The following is a 20,004-nucleotide window of genomic DNA, read 5'->3' on the forward strand; positions in this document are numbered from 1 at the left end:
GGTACTATGTACGGCCATTCGTTTGGAGGCGGCGAAATCTATGAGTCTGAGGCCGTTTTCGGTGGTCAGCTAATGTGCGTTAAATCTTCCAATTTTCGGTTTAAATTCTTCCTCCTGGCCGACCTGAGTGTTAAAATCAAAACTCTCCAACCCAGCGGTAAAGGCCACCTGTTTTAACCCGCGTGTAGATTCTATCCGCGGCCATCCGAAAATCATCTAGCGCCAACCACGCAAAACAACATGCAAAAAGTACTCCGAGGACGATATTTGTTCACGAATGGAAGCTACTTGTATCCCGTTACTGATAACTCTTTATCATACAAACAACGGTTGTCTAAGGTCAGGAAAGGGTGTGGTTCCCTCCGGATAGGGTACTTGAAACTACCCCACTTCAAGAGGTTTGTTTTCCCGCGGGTGTATAGGATCAAGGTATCATAGTACTCAACATTCCGTTGAGTTTATCAAAAGGTCATTGTATAAAAACGATAGACCGTTATGGAACCGGCGACAGTTTGATTCAATTTGATCATCATTACAAAACCGTGAAAAGTGAAAATGGTACGTTTGGCAAAGGAAGTGTTCAAAAGAAGGAATTTTCATAGTCTTGTATTCTATCGATCATTTTCAGGAAAGTGGCCTAATAAAAATATTGCTGTGCGGCTTCTGCCTTGTGGTAGTTGCAACTGCCTGGCCGATAACTTCGGATACCGATGCCGAATTTTCCGGTGACCGCTTCGAGGGTGATATGGTTCTGTCTGTAGCTCAAAAAAAGGCCATTTTCAGTGGTGAACGCAATGGACTGCTGGACGAAAGCTACCGTTGGCCCAACAATACGCTGTACTACACAATTGATACGACGAATTTTAGTAAGTTTTACTGTAGCAATAGAGTCGGTAAAAGTCATGATTTAAACTGCTTTTTTTACGTTTATGAACACCTCCTAATACCAACCAACTCTCTACAGCAAGCGACCAAACGCACTACATTCGGAAGGCGTTGGACCACCTCGAGGAAGTTTCCTGTCTAAGGTTTGTGGAGACGGATGCCGGTTGTTCGTCGTGCGTTCGGGTAATCGGTGATTCTGGCGGTTGCTACTCGGAAGTCGGCTATCTGGGCACGGTACAGGATTTGAATCTGGCCCCGAACCGACCGGAAAGTGGATGCTTTCGATTGGGAACGATAATGCACGAGTTCCTGCACGCCCTCGGATTCTACCACATGCAGAGTGCCAGCAATCGGGACGATTATGTGACCATCGTTTGGGATAAAATTACCTCCGGTATGGAGCATAACTTCATCAAGTACCAGGCTAGTGAAGTGAGTAGCTTCGAGACCCAGTATGACTATGGGAGTGTGATGCATTATCCGGGAACGGCGTTCAGTGTTGATGGCAGTTTGACTATTATTCCCAAGGATCCGAATGCAACGATTGGACAAAGAGAACGGCTCAGTGAAAGTGATATTTTAAAACTCAAAAGAATGTACAGCTGTTAGAACGGTCGAGAGTAACATTGATAAGCGGTTTGTGATGTAGATGTAGATTAAAATGTATTTGGTTCCAACGGGAACAATCTAATTAATGTTATTGGTTTTAGTCTGTTGACATTTTTTCTATCAGCAGAATTCTCAATGTGCTTTGGTCATCGTATATAGAGATATGATTCTTAGTTTTTCTTTCCTTTAATTTTCACGAGTCAATCCATGTAGGAAGAAATCAGTTCTCAGGGTTGCTGAAGATTCCTTTCTCGGCGATCGCTCTTGGGGTTTTGCAGGAAAGAAATTCACATACGAGGCATGAATAGTTTTTTTTAATTAATTGAAAACCTCCATAAAATTTTAGGCTCTAGATAGGAGATCGGGGAAAGGAACTGCCAAAGAAGCATACAGGCGAATCTCTGTGTGTCATGAGACAGCAAAGGGATGTTAGTTTTGTTTTTGACATACTTTCTGGGGTAGTTTGAATGGAATTGGGAAATTCCAGACGAATAGAACAAAATCTTGGTGAGAGACTGAAGCCTCTGTAGCTGTTTCTTTTAGGTTTTTTTTTGGTAGCGAAAATATCACAATTAGGTTGAATCCAAGGTGTAGTAGTTTGGTTTCCTGGAGTTGAAGGCCCTGTCAAGTTTTATGAATATCGGTATGATTTCAGCTTTCATGTTTGAGAGTGTTCCGTTGATTAGACCCTTTTTTATTTGTTGATTACTCAGGTATAGGTTGTCCCATTATGTCTACACGGAAAAAAATTGAGTGGTTATCCCAAAGACGCTGTTATGATAATTTTACCATTTCAGCGCTATAGTATTTTCAACCACGAAAAGTATAACATCGATTTTGTAAAAGTGCGCATGAAACATTATTGAAAATACTATGTACCTGGTAATTTTCGATAACTCTCAATGTTTGTTGTCGAAAATATTACGGTCATGATAATTTCATCATAATTTCTATTACAACTAGCATCCGCATAGTAATTTAGACATTGTGGCACCAATTCATATCAACAAAATGCTACGTACATGGTACTTTCGAGAACAAAACATATTTGACTCAAAAACATCAGTGCGTATGATAATTTTACTATGGTAAACATTCTTGTTGTTTATACTAATTGAGGATCATTAATTATCAAATCCGTGAGTAAACAAACAAATTTTGAGCTGCTTTCAAGTTTCGTAATTTTCTTTACGTTTTCAGAGCATCGGGAGAACACACTAACATTGACCGACGTGTGTCGAAAGTGTGAATTTTAATGTTTTTAATTATGTAATAATGCATGCATGGAAATAAACAAACAAACATACATAGTAATTTTACTATTTAAATCAAGCTCCTCGCTCCTCCTAATCTTTATCATAACACATACTATAGTTTCAGCATGAAACATATCAATTTTACTAGGCACGAAGTAAAACCATGCATTATTTCATTGACAATTTTACTAAAACGCAGTCGAATTTACTATACGCAGCCAAATTGAGCACATGGTAAAATAGCTATGCGTAAGGTATTATAAACAACAAAACATATTTGACTCAAAATATGATTGCCTGTTGTTCATTTAAACCACGGATTTAGTATTTTTACTATGCTTTTTTTTTGTGTGTAAGCACGATTCTGATACAACCCTGTTCATTCCTAATGACACGCAGTGGGCAGGAACCACACTTTTGTGGACAAAATTAACTGCGGGCCAGCGAGTTGGTTATAGCTCATCGGTGTCTTCGACAGTTACTCGATTATATTTGTGCTATTTAAAGCTTAGTTCTTTTAGAAATGAGACACTTTCTTTTGCTAATAACTCGTTTACTAGTAATCGGACATTCAAAATTTTGACAGTATTTTGTTGCCTGTAAAAAGTTCTACCCGACTTATTTTTTTCAAAATTTAAAATTCACGCGTTTTGGAGATATTCACGATGCAAGAGAAAAAGGAAAAAATAATTTTGCAGTTTCATTCAAAATCCATCATTTTTAAATTGTCAAAACCGTTGATTATTCGATAAATTGTGGTGGAAAAGTATGCAAATACTGTCAAAAATGTCTACAAAGTTCAAATCACGCATTGGAGTGAAGCTTATGATCGGCAACTTCAGCTAAGGGTCATCAGGGAAGTCAAGTCTCATACCAGCATTTTTAATTTTCTATAATCGAAAAACTAAGGGTAGATCGCTGAAATTTGATTTTTTTTTCTCCGATAAGCTGAAAGTTCTGGTAATAAGTCATTCAAGCCTAATCTCAAACAACAATTTTTGGCTAATTCCACAGCTCGTAAGCTGTATAGCCGATTCCGAGGCTCTGGGACAGACGATTTCTGATGAACGAAAAATCTTATGAAATACCCGATTTTTTACAAATTCCAGCATTCGAATCCTATACCATGTTTGCTCATGGTAAGGTCCCGAGTATATTAAAGTATGTATTTGCAGGTTATTTTGTATAAAATATAATGATTTGCCAAAATTCTGCTCCTGTGGGAAAAACAACAATTTCAAAACGAAAACTATGCCTTCCACTGTTTTTAAAAGCCTAAAAAGAGTAATCTTTTATGTACCCTTCGCAGCCTACGATCTATACTTACCAATTATACTTAAAGTTCAATCTCATGATGGTTTTACTTCGTTATTGCAAGATTTTGCCAGCAAAAATTCCATTAAAAACGCTCAAAAAGTGGCTCAAAAATAATCAAATTAGTAAATTTCGAAACCGCTGTATCCACTAAATTGCCCTCAGTTTCTTTTAAAAGAGAAGTATTGGTCCGAAAAGTAGCAGAAATTGAAGGAGGAGAATGTAGCCATCTAAAATACAGATTAGACGAAGTATGAGTTTGAAAAACTGATCAATATCATGACTGAAAAAAGTGTGCGCCGGCCGATGGGAGGTAGGGTAAGTGAGCCTTAACTTGGCATGCTCCTTATCTTGGCATGCCAAAATGCATTTTGGTGTTTTTGATGTCGAACACACGCCTAAAAATGAAAAAAAAATCAATCATAAGAGAAAATCGCATATGGAAACATTCTGCATAGCACTTGTTCACAATTGAATCCAAATGACTACGAAATAATTTTTTACACATGATAAACTGCAAATAAAATTATGATCTTCGGAAAAAATCTTAAATGAACCTACCTTGCCTACCAAGAATAAAGTAGATTTTTTTCTTACAAAAAAGGGATAAATATTTTTTTTTTCAAATTTTTTCATGAATTATCATAAGATTACCTTCATTTTCTTCTTAGAAAGTATTTAGATCAAACGAATGATGTTTGAGATACACGCATTCGTAACTGTCCCATTTCTAAAAGAACTAAGCTTTATAGATGGAGTTGGATTAGTTTAGGGATACCATACGTACTCTTTGAGGAGTACATGTACTCTTTTCAGATCGAAAAATGAGCGTACTCTTCTTTTTGTGAAATTTCTTGAAATGTACTCTTTTTTTTTGCTGAAAGTCAATAAATAAAACTTTATCATATAAATTGATTTAAAAACTAGGTTTTTAGGTAAAAAATAATTTGCACTTCGATGTGTAGATGTTTACTACAAACAGGCCACTTAAATATGCACTTTTGCCGAACGGCGTTTCTATATGAGAACAATCTATGAGGGCAATGTGCGCCTTTAACCCTCATCAGCATTAGAGTGTCATTTTGACACAAGTTAGGATGCATAAATTAGTAAGAAGTCAACAAGGTCACATATTTACCAAATTTTGTTAATTTTCAGGCACGAAATGTACCAACACATAATCATAAGATTTGGGTCGAAAATTTGTTTTATTTCATTCCTCATTTTCCTTTTAATCACACTTGTACATCCTTCTCAATTTAGCAACATCACTAGGGCTTAAGCCTTTACGCTGGCCGATTTCCACACCTTTCTGTTTCGGCACAATCGTTTTGTTCCCGTCGATGCTGAAGGCTGTAGCAGAATAGTGCATAAGACTGCCATAGTCGTAGGTTCCGTTGAAATGGCCCACCGTACCAGCGCCATGTTTTTTGAAGTTGTGTTCCTTTCCTGATTTAATTTTTTTCCAAATTATTTTGACAAAATTATCCCGATCGCTGGCACTCTGCATGTGATAGAATCCAATCGCATGGAGGAACTCATGCATGATCGTTCCCAACTGAAGGCATCCAGGAGCTAGATTTAGCTTCTGGACTCGACCCATGTAGCCAACCGACGAATAACAACCTGATGTCTCACCAACCACGTGAATGTAGGCTGTAGCTTTCTCACTGGCCTCGGTGAAGTTCAAACAAGATGACCGGGCTATAGCTGCCATGGCTTCCTTGATAAGCTCGGTATTTTTCGCAGCTAAAAAAGTAACACTCAATAAAAATTGTTCAACTGGGGACCGACTAAACTAAACTCACTGAAGTTGGTGGTGTCGATCTTGTAGTACACGGTTTTGTTGGGCCAACGGTACTGTTCACTCAGAAGTCCGTTTCGTTGATCGTAACCGCGAACGATGGCCAACTTTTGGAACGCGTCGAGCACCAAATCTCCCTCGAAGTTCCCGCTCGACAACTCGGGGTCGGTTTCCGGTTGGACCGGCACTGCCAGAGCCCCCGGTCCCGCCAAACACCAACCGCAGACCAACAAGATCGCAAAAGATTTGTTCTGAAGGAGGATCGATTATTTCGAGAAAAAAGTAATAAAAATATGTCTTACCATTTCAAATTGGTCTGCAGGACGTTGTTCGAAAAACGCCTGTCGAGAAATTGGCAGTCTATCGATGGAAAGTTGCGCCATTTATAGTAGGTATCCACCATTTCTAAGAGGATCCACTTTGGATTCGATTCGAAACGATTATTCTTGAACACACGTGCTCAAGTATATCCACAGTTTCACTTGATTCTTGCGAGTTGGTATGTCTGAGTTGTGACTTACTGCAGCAGTTAAGTTAGCACGTCGCTTTATGTAGATAGTGCTTCAAAGTGACTTGAAAATCTTCGTGCTTATCAAATGGAATAAGAAAAAAACATACAAGTATAAAAGCTCTTGAAAGTTAATGTGAACGACATTCAACAGATCTAATTACGTTTTGAAGTTTTCGATTTGTCTAGTTCCGTACATGAATGATTGTTCTACATTGAATATCGAGCTATGACATGAGTTGCTGGTCATATAGTCTCTGTACCTGGACCATTATGAGAGCTAGTCGATAATGCAGTTCCGAGTTGTGCTAAAAATAGCATTGGCGCGTAGAACAAAAAGAAGAAGGTGAGTTGCGTCCTACCACGCTCAACCCATATTGCTTTCGTTTTAAACTTCATTCGTCCCTGAATTTTTTACCCGTTACGGCGTTACAGTCCCTGGATCGTTAATTTGACACTCCTGAGCAAAACCAATATATCACTCTTATTTCTCAACCGATTACTCTACAATACTTCAGTTTTCCGTTATTCAAAGTATAAGAAAAAAAAATCCGAAAAAACATGCTTCAGAAAAAGGACAGTGGATCAGCTACGGATTACTCAAAAAAAAAAATTTAATTAGTGTCCAAACAAGCTGAAGTTGCACATAAGGATATATTTTTTGAAATTTTTTAAGGTCATGATCATACACAGTAAACGAAAATTACCGAGTTCGGTAATTGTTTTACCGAAATCCTAACATGTGTAAATCGTTAAACTGTTCGGTAATTTTTTCGGTAAACAATTAACGAACATCGGTAAATCGATTCTTCATTTACCGATGTTCGTTAAATGTTTACCGAAAAAATAACCGAACAGTTTAACGATCTACACATGTTAGGATTTCGGTAAAAAAATTACCGAACTCGGTAATTTTCGTTTACTGTGTACATTACAAAATGTAGAAAAGTTCTGTAAATACCGTACTTTTCAATCAATGAGCTGTCAAAATTGTTTATGTCACATCAGTTGACGTAAAGGGTGATACGGTCAAAATTTGGTCGAGGGAAAACGCGTGTAAATCGGTGAAATCGTTTATTTAAAAAATCAAATTAAATTTTTTTTCAAGTTTAATTAGTATGAAATTCAGGAAAAATATTCAGTTAGGCTCCCGCTTTTCCAAATCCGAATTGCCGGGCCTTACGCTCAACTCCTGTCATCAGATTTTGTACAGTCACCTTGTCCACCTTGTTCGCCGCAGAAAGCCAGTTTGCCTTGAACTGCTGCTCGTCCTTAGCAGTTTTTTGGTCTTCTTTAGGTTCCGCTTGACAATAGCCCAATATTTCTCAACTGGGCGGAGCTCTGGCGTGTTGGGAGGGTTCTTGTCCTTGGGAACCACCTGCACGTTGTTGGCGGCGTACCTCTCCATGGCCTTTTTACCGTAATAGCAAGATGCCAAATCCGGCCAAAACAGTACGGAACAACCGTGTTTCTTCAGGAAAGGCAGCAGACGTTTATTCAAACACTCTTTCACGTAAATTTCTTGGTTGAAAGTCCCGGAAGCTATGACAATGTTGCTTTTCAAGCCACAGGTACATATGGCTTGCCAAACCAGATATTTCTTCACGAACTTTGACAGTTTCATGTGCTTGAAAATATCTGCTACCTTTCCCCTTCCTTTTGCCGTATAAAACTCCTGTCCCGGTAGCTGCTTGTAGTCGGCTTTGATGTAGGTTTCGTCGTCCATTACCACGTAGTCAAACTTCGTCAGCATCGTCGTGTACAGCCTCCGGGATCGCGCTTTGGCCGTCGTATTTTGTTTATCATCGTGATTTGGAGTCACTACCTTCTTGTAAGTCGATAGTCCGGTTCTTTTTTGGCTCGATGCACGGTTGTAGACGATACACCCAGCTTATTTGCGGCATCTCGGAGAGAGAGGTTAGGGCTTCGCTTGAAACTACCGGCAACTCTCTATGTCGTCTCAGCGGCTTCCGGTTTTCGATTTTCCCCCGATCCAGACTTCCTGGCTGTCGACAAACGTTCCCCAAACACTTTAATTACACTTCTAACGGTTGATTTGGCAATTTTTAGCGATTTTGCCTGCTTTGCGTGCGAGTTGCTCGGATTTTAGCGATGCGTGAGCAAAATTTTGATATGCTGCTCTTCTTCCTTGGACGGCATGTTGATAACTGAAGAGTGAATTCCAAAATCAAAATAGGAGCAACATTCTACACACACACACACACACACACACCTTCAAAATGAGGGGTGTTCAGGTTTTTTCAATGCAAAATTGAAAGAAATACGTCAAGTTGATATTGACCAAATTTTGACCGTATCACCCTTTATAAGAAAATTTTCGGTGTCGCAATAATTTCGTCTTCGCCTTTTAATCGTGAACTTACTTTAAAATTGTGTTAAAGTGCTTAAATTGTGTTAAATTTGATCTCTGAAGCTGAGCCTAGGTGTCTGTCGCGAAACCGCATGACTCAGCTTATGAAAAATTTACCCGTCAACGTCAGTGTTTGGGTGCTGTGCTGGCACGCATACTTACAATCTCCGGGTGGATATATCGGCTGTCCAGGTGGGTATACCCATCTGGGGTCCTGGTTCTGATTAGGCAAATCGGGTCTCAATGAACTTTTCTGCGCAAACAAAGTTGATACTAACTTTAACTGATAAAATAACTTTCTGCAAAATCTTCTCATACAATATTTAGAACGACTCACTAGTCGACAATTTATTGCATTTTGCTGCTGATTCTTGTTTTGCATTGGAACACCAACTGTACCGAATTCGATAACATGGCTGTGGAAAGTCTAACAAATCAGAAAATGGGTGATTATTAATACAACAATCCACTTAATTGAAACATTCGACGGCATTAGGCATGGTCTGCTGAGGATCGAAATAAATGCAAGTTTCAAGAGTAATGTCCCCCCGGAATGATCCCGGCAACGCTCCCTGAAAGCAGTTCGGTGTAATACTCAGTCCAAACGGTGCGCGTTTGAATTTAGCCGCTTTCACTTTCACCTTTCATCAATTCAAATAATTTGATCATTTCATGGGTTATCGAGTATGCTGTGTCACAGTGCGCACGGCATAGTATAACATTAATTTAGTAAAAGTGCGCATGAAACATTCTTACAAGTACCGTAAACTGGGGGAACTTTGATCGCTTTTTTCATTCATTTTTTGAATATTTTGGAAGGGGTTGCTTTTTCGTAACAACTAAAAGTTTTAAAACACTTACTGAGGTGAGGAGTCCACCTACAGCTGATTGTTTAAAAACACCAGCGAGTCTTCCACGTATTCAGCCACAACACGGGGACCATGATGCCTTCAACTTGAATAACCGATATGGGCTTAAGCTCTGTGTTCAGCTTTAGATTCCACACTCCACATTTGTTGAAAAAATTAAAAAAAAAAACATATTTCAATATGCGTCCTTCTGACATTGTAAGTCGCTTGATCTTCGATTCGACAGCACCAAAGAATCAGAAAAAAAAAACTGGCACACGCGATTTGTATGGCAAACATCAAGTTGCCAGGGGGTTGATATGCCCTTGCATCGACGGCCCCCTGCTTCCGACACTGGATTTCCGGAACATCAATAAAACCACAATAAACATCAAATTTTCAATTTCTTTTATCCGTAAAGTCCTTGGTTACCCAGTAGCCAGCCCGCCTGCTTTTCCTTGTAAACTTTTTGACGAGGTGCACTACATTCTAGTCGTCACCTTAGAGCTTCTTAATTGATTTCGTACAGAACTAGGAAGTCCAATAAGCATACTAAGCTACTATTACACCCAAACGTATACACTTTACCTCATTTCAATTATACGGTTTATTAGGTATATTCGCATTTAACACTTGTACATTTTATTAAGTTTAATTATGTCTATTTTGCTCAATCCTTTCCGTTGGCCAATTACTACATCCTGCAAATAACAAACAGAAATGTTCATTTCAGTACATGGAATATATAGGTCAATGATCATAAATTATTCACACCTTCAGCGGCACTATAGTTCTCCGTCCGTTTTTGCTAAAACTCTTTGGGGGATAGTGCATTAAACTTGCGTAATCATACGGTGTCCCAAAATCGCTAACAGCGCTAAATCCGTACTTGATGAAGTTATGCCGATGTCCCTTCTTAATGTTCTTCCACTGGATACGCACATATTTATCACGATTGCTGGCGCTTTGCATATGATAGAATCCAAGAGTGTGAAGCATCTCGTGCATCATGGTGGGAACGCGAATACATTTCGGTGATAAGTTGAGTTCCTGAACCTTACCCGAGTGACCAACAGTGGAGTAACAACCTGGCTTATCACCTGTAAACCTGACGTAAGCAGTTTGTCCACTACGTGGCTGGAACTTGACGCAGCTAACTTTCTCGATTCGGCGCATGGCCTTTCGGATTTTAGCGATACCTTCTTTTTCAAAATGATCTTCTGAAATAACATAGGGTACAACTTTTGATGGCCAGCGATACTTTTGCAAAATAAGACCGTTCCTGCCCAACTTTAGTTCTGCGTATTGCTCAGGGGTTAGCTCCATATCTCCTTCAAAAAAGCCGCCCTCTGTTTCGGCTTCCAGTTGTACTGAAATAAAAAAATATATGATCGTGCAAGACAACTACAATTTGAACCGTTTGAAGCCGTTGCGAAATAAAAACTCGCATCTTAGTTATATTTGAACTATTTAACTATTTTCTCCGTAAAACGAAGCAACTTTTCCGGTGCTTGTGAAACCTCGTTTAAAAATTTTGTGTCTGTAGTGAAGCCGAATTACTCAGCATTTACCTGTGAACGTCAGCGTTTGGATACTGGCACACCTTACTTACAATTTTCGGTTGAACTCTCTGGGGGTTCTGATCCTGAAATGGAAATTCGGGTCCAAAAGAGTATTCCTGCGCAAATAAAATTGATACTTGACATAATGACTTTCTGCAACATCTCCTCCAACAAGTACTGTACCAATCTAGCTATTTATAGCATTTTCTAGAAAAAATCGATCACAAAATTAATTGCACCGATTACAATTACATGGTTGTAGAAAGCCGAACAAGTCAGCAAATCAAAAATAATCAATATTATTTATAATTCGTAGAACGATTTCAGCATATAGGCTATGTTTACTTATGTGAATGTATAATTTTAAGTATTAAGCATAGCATGCTTAAAAAACATAACGAATACAAGTTTGAAAATTCCCACCGAATTGATTCTTTCATTCTCCCCTGAAAACTGTTTAGTGCATAGTTCAGTCCAAACAATGTGTGTATGTATGTAGTTAATCCGCCATGGGTGCACGGATTCACCGCAGTTTCGCCTACATGTGTGCTCAATTGCATTCTTCAGATTATTTGTTCGGCCAGATTAAAATGCAAATCACCATATATCCGACACCATGGCTTCGTGTGAACTGTCAGGTTATAAATGTGTTTCGTGTACTTATGTGTTATTTGTAAAACGAGCTATCAGTTCCGCAACCGTATGAAATTCATAACATTTTTAGTTTTATGAATCTTTGACAGGTATTCCGCACTCGTGTATATACCTGACCAGCTGGCAACTGATTGGATCTGAGCTGATCTAAAATAAACAATTTTTAAATTATTACTTATCATCCATCTATGCAATAGAACCTAAAATTACAAAGCAAAAAAAATTTATTAAATTCTGGAATAGTAGTTAATTCTGTGTCAACCCTTTAATGCATGACTTTTTTAAAATGAGAACAGCAATTATTGGGACAGTAAAATAATATCATTTAATTTCGAATAACACAACTAAACAGGTTTGAAGCCATTATATTGAGTTTTAGGAGAGTTATTGCCCATCAAAGATGAAAAATAATTTTTGAAATTGTTGATTTATTTCGATACGTCTTTTCAATTTTTTTTTCCAATAATTTTTCATTAGGTGCAGAAAGATGTTTGTAATTGATTGAGATTAAAACATTTGTTATAATTTCCAAATTTAAGGAAATAAAAGAAATTATCCAAAAAACTTTTTTTTTAAATAAATTTGATTTTTACAATTGTTCTGCATATTTTTTCGATATCTCACACATACATTAAACATACATGTTCAAAACGAAGTTTCAATTTCATTCGGCTTAAAAACCACAACATTCAAAAGCTCCAACACCTTAAAGGATCGGTTGGTGTCACTGAAAGACAAAGTCCCGCCGGAAGAAAGATCCGGAATTTACGAGATTCCGTGTGAGACTTGTCCAGCAGTTTATATTGGCCAGACAAGACGAAAATTTAAAACTCGAATGAAAGAACATAAAAACGCTGTGGACAACAACAAAACCAACGAATCCAGCGTAGCTGCCCACGCATCGGAATCTAACCACTCTATAGATTGGGAAAAGGTTAGATTCAAAAAATGTATACGCAAAGCGTATATTTTAAATGCCTGGGAATCTATGTTTATAACAACTTCTGAGAGGCCTTTAATGAACGAGGACGACCCGCCAATCATATCGCCACTTTTCAACTTGGCCAACCAAAAATGATTTGACCATCCTTCGACGAATACTATGCAGTAGTATGAAGCTGTGTTAGTGTTTTTCTTTTGAGTAGCCTGTCGGACATCGTCCTGTAGATGGACAACATCGAGCCCGAAACCGGTCGACAAAAAAAATGTAATTTTAAATCCTTTTATGTTAGTAAGAACGTTAAGTGTCGTGTCCTGTAATACGCCGTATATTATATGTGTTACATATGAAGCCTTTAAAAACTTAATTATTTGTATTTATGAATCGCGTAACTACTCTTTGGCTCCATTTTTAAAATATTTTTTTAACTGGATCGAATCCCTCGAATACTCTATGCAGTCTATGGCAAGCAGAAACAATAGTTTAGTTGTTCAATAATTGAGATAATATTTTTGTCCACCCGCTTGTATGTAAATCTCCCATAGTGTAAACGTAACAAGAACGACACCCGCAAATTTGGTATCCGGTTGAAATTGGAAATATAAAAATCAACGCTTGCTTTGACATAATCTGAACGCGCACAACTATGCTCACCTGTATGTAGCATCCTGTTTACGTTTGAAACATTCGTTTCTCCCAAAATGTCGCGAATTTAAAAAGAAGTTAAAATTCGTGTGGATGCGAGAGAAGGGCATCTCGATGAATGAAGTGGCGAAACGTTTCGGCATTCATCCGGCGCGCGTAAAATCCGTCATCCACAAGTTCGGGGAACAAAATACGTTCGATGATTTTCCAGGAAGAGGCAGAAACCCAGGACCATCTGACCCAAATCTGGACCGTAAGGTAATCAACCTCATCAACCGGAATCGATCGATATCCATACGGGATTTGGCGAAAAAAGCTGGGACATGGATCGGAATGGTACAGCGGATCAAGAAGCGGAACAATCCGAAGACATACAAGAAGCAGAAAGTGTCCAAACAAACGGCTGAACAAATATCACGAGCCAAAACCAGAGCCCGAAAGCTATCATCGGGTTTTGCAGAAGCCAGATTCGTGCATTCTCATGGACGATGATACTTATGTAAAAGAGGATTCCAGTACTCTCTCGGGACCACTATTCTACACTGCAGTGTCGATTGAGGTGGAAAAATTCGGCCAGAATGTGCTTGTGTGGCAGGCAATCTGTTCCTGCGGATCGAAGTCGGCGAGTTTCTTTACAAAAGGAACAATAAATGCCGATATATACCAAAAGGAGTGTTGCAGAAAAGGTTGCTGCCACTCTATAATCTATATATATAAAAAGCAATTATCTGTATGTTTGTTTGTTTGTTTGTTTGTTTGTTTGTCCTCTATAGACTCAGCCGTCTTAAGAGCTAGAGATCTGAAATTTGGCATGGATGCTCATTAGGACCTGGAATGATGAAAAATGTTTTTAGATTTTTGGACGACCCCTTCTGAAGGGGGTCGTCCATACAAGACAAATATTGTTTTCACGTTATTGACGTTATTTTCCGTCGGATTGTGATGAAAATTTGCACATGAGTGTTTTGAGAGACGAGCAATCGATTACAGTTATCAAATTGAGGGTCAGGGGTTGGCCAAAGGGGTCGTCCATATCCACTGATTTATGTTTTTGCGATATTGGCGTTATTTTACATCGGATTGTGATGAAAATTTGCACATGAGTGTTTTGAGAGACGAACAATCGATTACAGTTATCAAATTTAGGGTCAGGGGTTGGCCAAAGGGGTCGTCCATATCCACTGATTTATGTTTTTGCGATATTGGCGTTATTATACATCGGGTTGAGATGAAAATTTGCACATGAGTGTTTTGAGAGACGAGCAATCGATAACAGTTATCAAATTTAGGGTTTGAGGTCGGCAAAAGGGGTCGTCCATATCCACTGATTGATGTTTTTGCGATATTGGCGTTATTATACACCGGATTGTGATGAAAATTTGCACATGAGTGTTTTGAGAGACGAGCAATCGATTACAGTTATCAAATTTAGGGCTAGGGGTCGGCAAAAGGGGTCGTCCATATCCACTGATTTATGTTTTTGCGATATTGGCGTTATTTTACATCGGATTGTGATGAAAATTTGCACATGAGTGTTTTGAGAGACGAGCAATCGATTACAGTTATCAAATTTAGGGTTTGAGGTCGGCAAAAGGGGTCGTCCATATCCACTGATTAATGTTTTTGCGATATTGGCTTTATTTTACATTGGATTGTGATGAAAATTTGCACATGAGTGTTTTGAGAGACGAGCAATCGATTACAGTTATCAAATTTGGGGTTTGAGGTCGGAAAAAGGGGGCGTCCATATCCACTGATTTATGTTTTTGCGATATTGGCGTTATTTTACATCGGATTGTGATGAAAATTTGCACATGAGAGATTTGAGAGACGAGCAATCGATTACAGTTATCAAATTTAGGGTTTGAGGTCAGCAAAAGGGGTCGTCCATATCCACTGATTAATGTTTTTGCGATATTGGCTTTATTTTAAATTGGATTGTGATGAAAATTTGCACATGAGTGTTTTGAGAGACGAGCAATCGATTACAGTTATCAAATTTAGGGTCAGGGGTTGGCCAAAGGGGTCATCCATATTCACTGATTAATGTTTTTGCGATATTGGTGTTATTATACACCGGATTGTGATGAAAATTTGCACATGAGTGTTTTGAAAGACGAGCAATCGATTTGCGGATCAGAAGTCGGCTGAAGGAGTCGTCCATACCCAACTTTAGTGTTTTTTGCGATTTTGACGTTATTCTACATTGGATTGTGATGAAAATTCCCGCATAGGAGTTTTGAGGGACGCTCTTTTGCTTTCAGGTTTCAAATCTTGACTCAAGGGTCGGCGAAAGGGGTTATTATCTGTTCACTGTTTTTACGATATTCTCTTGATTGAGCATAGAATTGTAATGAAAATTGACACATGGGAGTTTAACAGAAAAGATAATTGATTTCAGGTGTCAAGTTTTGAATCGTGGTCAAAAAAAGGCCTTCCATGTTAGTTGCTCACTGTTTTCGCGATATTGTCGTGATCATGCATCGGATTGAGATGAAAATGTTCAGATGAGGGTTATAAACTATGAGCAATTGACTCCAGGTAGCATGTTCCGTGTCAAAGGTCGGCGAAAGGGGCGTTTATATTCACTGATCATTGTTTTCAAGTTCCTGACGTTATTTTACATATAATTTTAAAAGAAAAAATGGCACAAGGGAGTTTTGAGGAACGTAAAATTGGTTTCAATTATCGAAATTCGGGCCATGGGACAGAAAAAGAGGGTTTCATTGAAAGTTCAGTGTTTTGTGCAATAATTTTGTTGGAGGCAGTTAATTGATACCAATTTAAGTGTGAAGGTCAAGCAAAAGAGTCGTGCACACAAACAAATAGTACATGTTTCTACCATAATGTCTAGATTTTGCAACCGATCGAGAAGAAAACACTCTCACATAAATTTTAATTTGAATTTCAAGTAATAGTAATAGTAGCGACTTTAAACACTGTTGAATTTTTTCCCCAAAATTGTCGAAAGAATGTTTCGAATTCATTTTCTAAACTCATTTTGACGTACCAATGATTTAAAGCGAAACGAAGTTCGTACGGGATCAGCTAGTAACGTATAATAAATCGTAAATTAATCAATTTATTGTTTAACAGCCAATCCTTATCATTCAATTGAATATTCTTTTATACTTTTTGTTTTTTTTCAGTGATTTGTAGTGAAATTACTAAAATTGTGTGTTTTTATCAATTTATATATACCATACCATCCTTTCAGAAAAATTTCGAGAAACAGATATACTCAATCAGAAACGTTTGTTATTGGTTATACTGCTGTATAGTGTACTTATAATTTGAAATTTTAATTTCTGTTTATTTTGTTGAGTGCAGTTTATTTTGAAAAAAAAAATAGAAGATTTCTACAAAATATTGTTATAAGTACACTGAACCCAAATTCACTCTTAAAATACAAATGATTTTTCACTTAAAAACAAGGATCCAGTGATTTTCTTCCATTCAAGTGCGACATATACATTTCACTTGGCAGTCACTTAGATTTCAAGTGAATTCATCCACATTCACTTCAGTCGTCACTTGAATTTGAAGTGTTAAAAAAATATTCACTTCCCCATCAGTTGAATTTCAAGTCAATGTCGGGTTTTAATTGTGTTTATTTTCAGAGTTCAAAATGGCAAATTCTAAAGAGCAGCGTTTAAAGCTTATGCTGGATTTGGATTTTCCCAATTATTTAATAGGCGATTTTGGCGGTAGTTTGTGTTAAACGTGATGTAAGGAAAAGTTGTTTAAAGGTGTTATCATGTTCCAGCTTGTGGGTTGAACGGGACAGATTTTCTGGTTTGCAGCAGGGATGATTTAGAAGTCGCACTACACTATCCGCAGTAACCGATCTGCCTTGGGATTACGATGGAGTTTTCCTTTCGCCATAAATTTATGGCGAAAGCGTAATGTAAGTATTTGAAATCGTAGTGCTGTTTTATAAATGTTCTTTTATTTAAAAACGCGAGAGATAATTAACTAGAAACTTACTTAGAAACTCAGATAAATTTCACTCGAACGTCTTAGTGTAATTCACTTGACCGGTCACTTAAGTGAATTCACTTGACCCATCACTTAAAATTCAAATGAAATTACGTATGGCGAGAATTTACTACAGATGTCACTTAATTTTTAAGTGAAAATTATTTTGGGTGTACTTATTTAGATTCATTTGCTTAATTAAACATATTTCTCAATTACTTTAGGAAAATATCTCATGTCCAATAAGATGAAGCAGAACGGACAAGCAGTTGTAATTTAACCCATTATTTGTATAATATATGGATATTCAAATCACTGTTTTTCAAAAAAAAAAATCAAAGTTTATTAACGATATTTATATTTCAGCTCCTGAGATCAACTTAAACATATTATCCTGTATTTGCAATCCATAATATCAATATTGATTGGTAATATAATAAAAACAAATAAATCAAACCATAAACTAAATACGAGTCAATCTTTTATTGGGCGTATTAGGGTACTTATTGTATATAATTAGCCAATCTATATATATAAAAAGCAATTATCTGTATGTTTGTTTGTTTGTTTGTTTGTTTGTTTGTCCTCTATAGACTCAGCCGTCTTAAGAGCTAGAGATCTGAAATTTGGCATGGATGCTCATTAGGACCTGGAATGATGAAAAATGTTTTTAGATTTTTGGACGACCCCTTCTGAAGGGGGTCGTCCATACAAGACAAATATTGTTTTCACGTTATTGACGTTATTTTCCGTCGGATTGTGATGAAAATTTGCACATGAGTGTTTTGAGAGACGAGCAATCGATTACAGTTATCAAATTGAGGGTCAGGGGTTGGCCAAAGGGGTCGTCCATATCCACTGATTTATGTTTTTGCGATATTGGCGTTATTTTACATCGGATTGTGATGAAAATTTGCACATGAGTGTTTTGAGAGACGAACAATCGATTACAGTTATCAAATTTAGGGTCAGGGGTTGGCCAAAGGGGTCGTCCATATCCACTGATTTATGTTTTTGCGATATTGGCGTTATTATACATCGGGTTGAGATGAAAATTTGCACATGAGTGTTTTGAGAGACGAGCAATCGATAACAGTTATCAAATTTAGGGTTTGAGGTCGGCAAAAGGGGTCGTCCATATCCACTGATTGATGTTTTTGCGATATTGGCGTTATTATACACCGGATTGTGATGAAAATTTGCACATGAGTGTTTTGAGAGACGAGCAATCGATTACAGTTATCAAATTTAGGGCTAGGGGTCGGCAAAAGGGGTCGTCCATATCCACTGATTTATGTTTTTGCGATATTGGCGTTATTTTACATCGGATTGTGATGAAAATTTGCACATGAGTGTTTTGAGAGACGAGCAATCGATTACAGTTATCAAATTTAGGGTTTGAGGTCGGCAAAAGGGGTCGTCCATATCCACTGATTAATGTTTTTGCGATATTGGCTTTATTTTACATTGGATTGTGATGAAAATTTGCACATGAGTGTTTTGAGAGACGAGCAATCGATTACAGTTATCAAATTTGGGGTTTGAGGTCGGAAAAAGGGGGCGTCCATATCCACTGATTTATGTTTTTGCGATATTGGCGTTATTTTACATCGGATTGTGATGAAAATTTGCACATGAGAGATTTGAGAGACGAGCAATCGATTACAGTTATCAAATTTAGGGTTTGAGGTCAGCAAAAGGGGTCGTCCATATCCACTGATTAATGTTTTTGCGATATTGGCTTTATTTTAAATTGGATTGTGATGAAAATTTGCACATGAGTGTTTTGAGAGACGAGCAATCGATTACAGTTATCAAATTTAGGGTCAGGGGTTGGCCAAAGGGGTCATCCATATTCACTGATTAATGTTTTTGCGATATTGGTGTTATTATACACCGGATTGTGATGAAAATTTGCACATGAGTGTTTTGAAAGACGAGCAATCGATTTGCGGATCAGAAGTCGGCTGAAGGAGTCGTCCATACCCAACTTTAGTGTTTTTTGCGATTTTGACGTTATTCTACATTGGATTGTGATGAAAATTCCCGCATAGGAGTTTTGAGGGACGCTCTTTTGCTTTCAGGTTTCAAATCTTGACTCAAGGGTCGGCGAAAGGGGTTATTATCTGTTCACTGTTTTTACGATATTCTCTTGATTGAGCATAGAATTGTAATGAAAATTGACACATGGGAGTTTAACAGAAAAGATAATTGATTTCAGGTGTCAAGTTTTGAATCGTGGTCAAAAAAAGGCCTTCCATGTTAGTTGCTCACTGTTTTCGCGATATTGTCGTGATCATGCATCGGATTGAGATGAAAATGTTCAGATGAGGGTTATAAACTATGAGCAATTGACTCCAGGTAGCATGTTCCGTGTCAAAGGTCGGCGAAAGGGGCGTTTATATTCACTGATCATTGTTTTCAAGTTCCTGACGTTATTTTACATATAATTTTAAAAGAAAAAATGGCACAAGGGAGTTTTGAGGAACGTAAAATTGGTTTCAATTATCGAAATTCGGGCCATGGGACAGAAAAAGAGGGTTTCATTGAAAGTTCAGTGTTTTGTGCAATAATTTTGTTGGAGGCAGTTAATTGATACCAATTTAAGTGTGAAGGTCAAGCAAAAGAGT

General features: G+C 37.8%; 3 protein-coding genes across 3 annotated transcripts; 1 reads left to right on the top strand and 2 right to left on the bottom strand.

Annotated features, from left to right (window-relative positions):
* Nucleotides 1-483: 483 nt before the first annotated feature.
* Nucleotides 484-1,580, top strand: LOC129748628 (zinc metalloproteinase nas-15-like). The gene is made up of 3 exons (XM_055743290.1): nucleotides 484-558; nucleotides 629-866; nucleotides 965-1,580. Exons 1-3 carry the CDS (start codon nucleotides 556-558, stop codon nucleotides 1,492-1,494), a joined length of 771 nt encoding a protein of 256 aa, XP_055599265.1. The 5' UTR covers nucleotides 484-555; the 3' UTR covers nucleotides 1,495-1,580.
* Nucleotides 1,581-5,253: 3,673 nt separating this feature from the next.
* Nucleotides 5,254-6,311, bottom strand: LOC129748733 (zinc metalloproteinase nas-13-like). Its single transcript, XM_055743431.1, has 3 exons — nucleotides 6,171-6,311; nucleotides 5,873-6,119; nucleotides 5,254-5,813 (listed from the first exon to the last, which is right to left on the bottom strand). The coding sequence occupies exons 1-3, from the start codon at nucleotides 6,249-6,251 to the stop codon at nucleotides 5,296-5,298; spliced, it is 846 nt and encodes a 281-aa protein (XP_055599406.1). The 5' UTR covers nucleotides 6,252-6,311; the 3' UTR covers nucleotides 5,254-5,295.
* Nucleotides 6,312-10,180: 3,869 nt separating this feature from the next.
* On the bottom strand, nucleotides 10,181-11,307 carry LOC129741270 (seminal metalloprotease 1-like). The gene is made up of 3 exons (XM_055732984.1): nucleotides 11,208-11,307; nucleotides 10,370-10,965; nucleotides 10,181-10,296 (listed from the first exon to the last, which is right to left on the bottom strand). The coding sequence occupies exons 1-3, from the start codon at nucleotides 11,299-11,301 to the stop codon at nucleotides 10,222-10,224; spliced, it is 765 nt and encodes a 254-aa protein (XP_055588959.1). The 5' UTR covers nucleotides 11,302-11,307; the 3' UTR covers nucleotides 10,181-10,221.
* Nucleotides 11,308-20,004: the final 8,697 nt, after the last annotated feature.

This window comes from Uranotaenia lowii, chromosome 2, assembly GCF_029784155.1.
Source record: "Uranotaenia lowii strain MFRU-FL chromosome 2, ASM2978415v1, whole genome shotgun sequence".
NCBI classification, from domain to species: Eukaryota; Metazoa; Arthropoda; class Insecta; order Diptera; family Culicidae; genus Uranotaenia; species Uranotaenia lowii.